General features: G+C 44.9%; 2 protein-coding genes across 2 annotated transcripts in view; one reads left to right on the forward strand and one right to left on the reverse strand.

Annotated features, from left to right (window-relative positions):
* The window catches only part of MFAP5 (microfibrillar associated protein 5), a 16262-nt gene extending 13317 nt beyond the window's left edge, over positions 1-2945 (reverse strand). The window contains exons 1-3 of the mRNA XM_018571344.1: positions 2831-2945; positions 1450-1509; positions 397-438 (exon numbers count right to left, since the gene is read on the reverse strand). Of these exons, the coding sequence (XP_018426846.1) occupies positions 397-438; positions 1450-1509; positions 2831-2945 (217 nt within the window). The remainder of the gene's footprint in view (positions 1-396; positions 439-1449; positions 1510-2830) is intronic.
* A 5-nt stretch (positions 2946-2950) lies between these two features.
* Positions 2951-8014, forward strand: LOC108799482 (olfactory receptor 6N1-like). The gene is made up of 3 exons (XM_018571345.1): positions 2951-3051; positions 3268-3412; positions 7085-8014. Exons 1-3 carry the CDS (start codon positions 2951-2953, stop codon positions 8012-8014), a joined length of 1176 nt encoding a protein of 391 aa, XP_018426847.1.
* The last annotated feature ends 26 nt before the right edge of the window (positions 8015-8040 follow it).

Below are 8040 nucleotides of genomic sequence, written 5' to 3' on the forward strand. Positions count from 1 at the left end.
TGGCTCTTTTTTTGGCGGGGGGGGGTGTGGGGGGGCCATACAAAATTTTGGTATGGGGCCCTGGGATTTCTAGTTATGCTCCTGCCTAAACACATGCACGGATGTACAGCCACAAATGCATACGTGTGTTTATGCAGGTACTGGCACATACCTGCATACAGCAATTGATTTCTATGGGCTGGTAATTTTAAGCTGTATGATCCTGGCGCCTGTGTGCATGAGACTTAACACTTTCATCTTCTTTGCCCAAAACTGGAGACCCTGTACACATAGCACTAACAGCAGCACTCATGTTGCACAGGGATCTCCTCATTGCATCATGGGAGTTATATATATTTCATCCTGGTTCTAACCACCAGCATGACGCAATCTTGCAATTACGTTTATCAGACTTACCAACGTCCCTACGGTTAGCCACATTCCCCCGCACCGGCAGCACTGCAAAACACACAAGAGATGCAATTATATCAAGGGCAAAGTTTATCAAGGATATTATTTCTGATGAGGTTTTCATAAATGTGCAGATTATCGTCATTTTACACCTTGCCCGCAATAACTGGCTGGGAATAATCCACTGACCTCATGGACTACCTCTTCTCGGATATGTCATGGATGTCACATGACTGATTCTTCCTATTATTACTCTATGGAGTGCATGTGTAAAAAAAAAGAGAGCAGCTCTAATGTAAACACCACAGTGATATTGCAAAATGGGGGTGCTTATTCTAGATGATTGCAAAAATGAACACACAGTATGGCCTGGCAGTGGGGAAAATACATAGAATTCAGACATACATCACTAGAGGGGTCCCCAGCAGGAGGAAGGAGGTCCTGATTCCTCTATATAGATCTTTAGTTATCACTAGAGGGATCTCCAGCAAGAGGGAGAAGGTCCTGATTCCTCTATATAGATCTTTAGTTATCACTAGAGGGATCTCCAGCAGGAGGAAGGAGGTCCTGATTCCTCTATATAGATGTTTAGTTATCATTAGAGGGATCCCCAGCAGGAGGAAGGAGGTCCTGATTTCTCTATATAGATTGTTAGTTATCACTGGATGGATCACCAGGAGTGGGAAGGAGGTCCTAAATTCCCTAGATAGAACTTTAGCTAGACCTCATTTAGAATACTGTGTCCAGTTCCGGAAAGTATTATTTTACCAAAATAGTAGCTGATGCTTGGAACAGACTCCCAGCATAGTGAATAGTACAGTACAGCAGCCCTTAGGTTCCACTGAACCGAAGGGCAGAGGCGGCCGAAGAGAGCCGAAGGACCAGCCGAAGTTACGGCTGGATCTTTTGGCTCTTTAGTGAATGACCCCCCTAGTTTTTTTTCCGCCATCGCTCTTTTGTGTTGCTATGTGTTTCTTTAAATACCTGAGCAGCATAGAAAGATCTCTAATTTTGTATTCTTGGGGGTGAAAACATAATATTTTACATTGAAATACTCACCAATAGCCAAAACAGCGAGGAGCAGCACACACAGACAGTTGCCGTTCATTCTCTGCATGTCTGTTGTAAAAAAAATTAAAATGTTAGGATAAAAGACCAGAAGGGACCGGCAACATTGATTATGGATTATGATAGTGAGTCTTGGATGTTAGAAGCGGGAATATGATTGAAAGCAGTAAAGAGGACCTGTGACTTCTCTTGCCTCCCAACAAGACCCTGTCACCAAACTAATATTTCTCAAACACGTTGTAGTTGTAAAGAAGTAAGGGGATGCTTACCTCTGCCCACAATGCCAGAATGCCAATCCATGTAGAGGTCTGTGGGAGGAACCACTGAACACTGCAGGGGACTAAGGAGATTGACACTCCTGCTAGTATTGGTTCCTGCATATGAATGCAGTTGGGGGTATCTCTGGACCGCTGCAATGATGGGTGGTGCCGGTGTTCTATCAAATTTTGTGACTGCGTTGAAATGTGTGACCGGTGACGTGGTCACACATTTTAACGTAATCACGCCCACTTTTTCGGAGGTGGAATATGTGACCGGCAAAAGGGGAAGAATTCCAATGCTTTCTTAGTTGTTCCAGGGCAGATCGTATGTGCAGGAGAGCCAATCTGTATGTACTGCTGGGGAGGAAGGAAGTTTAGTGAACCTGTTACAATGCTCTGCATGGTAAAGCACAGGTTCATTTTAAGATCCCATGAACTACCAACATGAAAATCTCCCCCAAAAATGAATGATGACTTCAAGCAGCGTGAAGACTCTGAGCAAAGAAAACTATTCCAAAACACGTCTGTGAAGGTTCTCATTCATCCAGGTCACATGGTATATCTGTAAAAAAATAAGTCAAGGCAACTGGACTTGCTGTATTTTTCTTGAAGATGTTTCACTGGTTGTCCAACCAGCTTTCTCAATTCAAAATAACGAGAGAAGAAGAAGAATTACTTGAGACATTTTAAATTGAGAAAGCTGGTCGGATGACCAGTTAAACGTCTTCAAAAAAAATACAGCAAGTCCAGTTGCCTTGACTTATTTTTTACAGATATTCAAAAACAATGAAGTAAACTAGGGCAGCTAGACCTTTCAAGGTATATTGGTGACAACCCAAGCAAGGCAGCACTTGTTGTCTCCTGGGTATGTTTTACATTTTGTTTTGTTCCTTACAAGGAGAGTGATGTCACACAAAGGATACTACTTTCTTATTAGGTCATTGTTATCACGGGGGGGCAGGGGATTTTGCCCATAAGGTCCAGTTCTCCTCAAAGTGGCATTCCCCCATTGGACTCCCTTGGAGTGATCTTACTGTTGAGAGGAAACTACTGCCCTCTGCATCGCAATAGACAAGCAAGTGGTCATTTGAACTACTTTTTTACCAGCTCACTATTTGTCAAGGAACCGGAGGTATCACCTAACCTAGGGGTCGCCAGGTGCGGTGCAGTGTGCGGGGTCTCCCTCAGCTTGACAGAGCTCCTGTCGGCCGGGTTGCGGGTGCGCATGCGCGATGTGGGCACGTGTGGCGGACAGGATGCGCGCGCGTGCACGGGAGCGCGCGCGTGCACGGGAGCGCGCGCGTAGTGCGTCCGCGCCCATCAGTGTCATCAGGTGTGGGTCATGCTGGGAGAAGATCCCGGCACACACCTTCCCGCTCTCTCCCCTTCTATTGGTTCCTGCAGAGGGAAGCTTCCTGGTTGTCTCGGCAACCCGAGGTGGTCCTGATCCCCACTGAGTTTAAATCCCAGCCTGAGCCCTGGCTTGTTGCGGAGTTATTCTGCCTATACTGTGCAGTTACTAAGCCTCTTGCTGTTGATTCCTCTGCAGTTCCCTGAACCCTCATGTGGACTCCTGGTTACTAAACCCTTGGCCTGTCTCCTCGTTGTTGATCGCTGCCTGCCTCGACCAGGACCAGACCCCGACTACGCTTCTTGGATTACCCCTCTTGTACCTTGCTGCGGATCTCCTTCAGGTCTGTTTCGTGCCAGTGGGTTCACTCCACATCTTGGGCCAGTGTCACCCCTGGCACTATTACACTTGACAAAGGGAATTGAACAATGGGGTCTGCTCCACCCAATCCCAGAAGGAGTGGAGTTTTCATTATTCGCTCATTGCTGGTCACTTATGAGTCTGCTATGTAATGCAGGACATTACCTTGAAGTGCTGTCCCCTATTGGAGAAGGTTATTTTAGAAAACCTTTTATTTTTTTAAACAGCCTAGCGATAACGGTGACACGCCAATTGGGCTCAGGAGATACGGTAAAAATACATTTCCTCGGAGAACAATTTTTGGCTTTGGAATCATTTTCCTTCAATTAACTCACTTGTTCTCAGAGGATCCGTGCAACGTTTTTTTCTGAAAGCTACAGAACATCAGATGCAATTTTTCTATATAACTGACAACAGAAATGTTGGGTATATGTTTTTGATGAAAAGTAGACGCGAAGAGAACATGATAATGAAAGTACTATTCTATTATGAATAATATGAAAGAATAGTGGTTAGCGCTTATGCCTTGCAGCACTGGGGGGGTCACCGATTCGAGTCCTGACCAGGTCACTATCTGCAAGGAGTTTGCATATTCTCCCGAGGCTTGGGTAGCTTTCCTCGGGGTACTCCGGTTTCCTCCCACACTCCAAAGACATGCCGGTAGGTTAATTGGCTCCTGTCTAAATTGACCCTGAATGTATACATGTGAGATAGGGACCTTAGATTGTAAGCTCCTCGAGGGCAGGGACTGATGTGAATGTGCAACTATGTACATTGTCAGTGCTATATAAATACCAGTAATAAAGAATATAAAAGCAATAAATACATAAAACAATTACTGGGAAGAAACATGTTCAGGAAGATGAAGCATTACAGTATTTTGAAACAGTATTTGTCTTGAGTGTCAGCATACCAGAGCTCACTAAGGTAAAGCCATGGAGTATTCTGTGCTTTATTTTTGGCCACATAAATATTTTGCTTTCACAGATTTTTCTTTTTTTAATGGTAAAATTTAGACATAAATAAATTCTTTAAATTTGAAACAGCAGTACACCGTTAGATTACTAAGTAAATGTATGTTTATTATTATATTATTGTGTTTTTATTATTCTATTTGTAACAAGGACACTCCACTGTAGTCCAGGTAAGTCAAGTATAATGCAGTTTATTAAATGGCAAACACAAAATAGCTTGCAGCAGCAACATAAGGCAGTCCTTTATATGGCTCTGTAGCTTTCCACAGCTTCAAGACACCCACCCTGCTCACCCCTCGTGAGCCCTCACTCTGCTCTCTTAGCAGTCTGTACCACAGGTCCTAGGGCCACCGACCTTCCTGACCTCTCCCCTCGTGGGCACTCACTCTGCTCTCTTAGCAGTCTGTACCACAGGTCCTAGGGTCACCGACCTTCCTGACCTCTCCCCTCGTGGGCACTCACTCTGCTCTCCCAGCAGTGCGTCCGACAGGTCCCTATGGGGTCACCGACCTTCCTGACCTCTCCCAGCCACCCCTGGCTGTTCCGTGTGCGTCCAGCATGCACCCAAGTTTGTCTGTGTCTGTGTGCTCCCTGCACACACACAACTCCAACACTCCCCTGAGCACTGGGCTGGCTTCCTAATAAGGCTGCTCTCAGCCACCTGATCAGCCCAGGCTGATCAACACCTGACCCCAGGACTGGAGATCTCATCCCACCCAGAGCTCTACGAAATCTCCAGAGCTCCAGATCCCAGCTACAATTAGAAAAACCTGGACGAACCTGAAAGGCCAGGCTCTTCCTTAAAACATTGTTTACATTCTGGACCCTCTCAGCCCCTCTGGCTGAGAGTCCTGGGTGCCAAAGTCGCCATACTTCACCGTGGCATTGGCTTACACTGCCACATATTATTGATTGAGGAGATTTTTATGGAATATTGGAATAATATTTTATAATGATGAGGTGTCCCCCACCCATTTTTTTTTTTTTCTTGGACCAGAGGGATGAGAAAAGTTTGACAAGTGTTTTTTATGCCTTGGTGTTGTGATTTAATGGAGTTTTGTTTTTGTTAAATGTTTTTGTTTATTTTTCTTTGATTTGTGATATTTTTGTTGTCTATTAGGAAAAATAAATAAATACAGTGAAACATGAATTTAAAAAAAAGAATCTAAGGAACATAGAAAAAAATCTCAATAATAAAAGGATGCATGGGTTGTATTACCGATTTATCTTATTCCATATTGCACTGGGTACAGGCTTTAAAATATAAAGAGATTATTTTCTGATGGGTAGTAAATTACATTAATAATTTTATAACTAACATTAGAGGCATTTATATAGCGCCAACAATTTACACAGCGCTTTACATACAGAACATTCCATGCACTAAAGTTGCCTATTATCTAAGGTCCCTATCTTACATGCATCCATACAAATAGCATCCTGGCTGGAATTAGAACCAATGAGCCCAGAGATCTAAGGCAGAAATGCCAACAACTAAGCCAGTGCTCTGCAGATATATTGGACAGTGATGGACCAGGGACTCTCCAAGACATGGCTGTGCTGTCTGGCTGGGGTGCCTGAATCATGACTGGGCGAACAGAATTAAAAATCATTTGGCAGCTCACATAAAGGGTTATTCACTATGGAGCCGAAGGATCCAGCTGTAGCTTCGGCTGATCCTTTGTCTCGCTTCGGCCGCCTGAGCCCTTCGGTTCAGTCAAACCGAAGGTCTGCTGCACGGACTATTCACAATAGCCCGTACAGCAACCGAAGGCAGCCGAGCGAAAGGGATATGCTCAGAAGGCATATGCTCGGGCTCGACTGAGCTGAAGTGACAGCCAAAGGGCCGACCTTTCTCCACACAAATGACAGCTGGGCAGAGCCGGCCGTGATTTCACGACTGGCCCCGCCCAGTTGTAATGACAGATTAGCGTGCCCAAATGACCTGGGGACGCTGATCTGTCATTAAACAATACCAACTGGGCGGAGCCGGCCATGACGTCACGGCCGGCTCTGCCCAGTTGTTAGCTATTGACCGGGAACTGCTGGAAGACTCTGGCAGGTGCCAGCCAAAAGGAAACAGTTGGGCGGAGCTAGCTATCACAGCTAGCTCCGCCCAATTGTTTTTCTTTTGCTGGCATCTGTCAGATGCTTCATTATGCGGCGGAGTACGTCGCGTGCGGTTGGGTCGGCGATGCAGCGTTTCTTTTTTTTCTTTAAAGTATTTTTATTTATTTTTTAAATTTTCCTTTCCTATTTTTTTACATTTTTTTAGAATAATTTTTCGGAAAAAAAAATTCTATTCATTTAACTTTTTTTCTATTCTGCTCGCTACCTCGGAGGTACCGAGCACAATAGCCAAGTGTCATTCGGCTATTCACTTACTGTCGTTCGGCCCCTTTGAGAATAGGGGCGAACAACAGCGAGTGAGGTGCCAGAGCTCCTTCTGCACTTCGGCTAACCGAAGGCAACCGATGTACGGCTGAAATCAGCCATACAAGCCAGCTCACTTGACTTCAGCTCGGTTATTCACTCGACTGCCTTCGGCAGTTTTGTGAATAACCCCCATAAACTTTGAATTTGCCGGGGATTTTTGTCTGAAGTGAATGCAATATGATAAACTGTATATCATAGAACCTGTTGCCGTAATGTTTTAGTAACTGTCTTCCTGCTCCATACAGATGTATGTCAATCAAAGTGTGCCGGTTGAATTCAGAATTCTGGGATTTCCTGGACCTCCCAGCATGCAATACATTTTCTTCCTCCTCCTGCTGATAACATACCTATTAACTCTCCTGAGCAACTCTGTGATCATAACTATTACTCTGCGAGAGAGCCGCCTGCACACCCCCATGTACTATTACCTGCGCAATCTCTCTTTTCTGGAAATCTGTTACGTCTCTGTGACTGTCCCCAAAATCCTCAGCACCCTCAACCCACGCGGGAGATACATTTCATTCTACGGCTGCATAACGCAGCTGTTTTTTTTCTTCGCTTTGGGGTCCACCGAATGCTTCCTATTCAGCGTTATGGCCTACGACCGCTACCTGGCCATCTGTCAGCCGCTGCGTTACACAACCTTGATGGATACAACCAAGTGCCGCGGTTTTAGCATATGTGCCGCCATCGGAGGATTGATAACCACTTCCCCCCAAAACGCCTTAATCTCCCGACTTCCCTTTTGTGGAAGTGATATCAGCCATTTCTATTGCGACTCGCCTCCCCTTCTTCAGCTGTCCTGTGCCGACACATATCAGATAGACATGATGGAGTTCCTCAATGCTTCCTTTGTGATACTGACTTCTCTGCTGGTGACTTTGATTTCCTATGTGTATATCATTGCCACCATCTTAAGAATACCAACTGCTACCGGCCAAAGAAAAGCCTTTTCCACATGCTTTGCCCATTTAATAGTTGTGTTTATGTATTATAGTACTATTATGTTTATGTACGTGAGACCAAAAACGAGTTTTAGCTTTTCCCTGAATCGAGTGGTGGCCGTGTTTTACACCGTGATAACCCCGGTTCTGAATCCCATAATTTACTGTTTGAGAAATACAGAGGTGAAAGAAGCCATTAAGAAGCACATAGGCTTGTTGAGGAATGGGTAAAGCAAGTCTATCATGTATGAGCATTG

Source organism: Nanorana parkeri, unplaced genomic scaffold, assembly GCF_000935625.1.
Source record: "Nanorana parkeri isolate BGI_ZX_2015 unplaced genomic scaffold, ASM93562v1 scaffold1738, whole genome shotgun sequence".
Taxonomy (NCBI): domain Eukaryota; kingdom Metazoa; phylum Chordata; class Amphibia; order Anura; family Dicroglossidae; genus Nanorana; species Nanorana parkeri.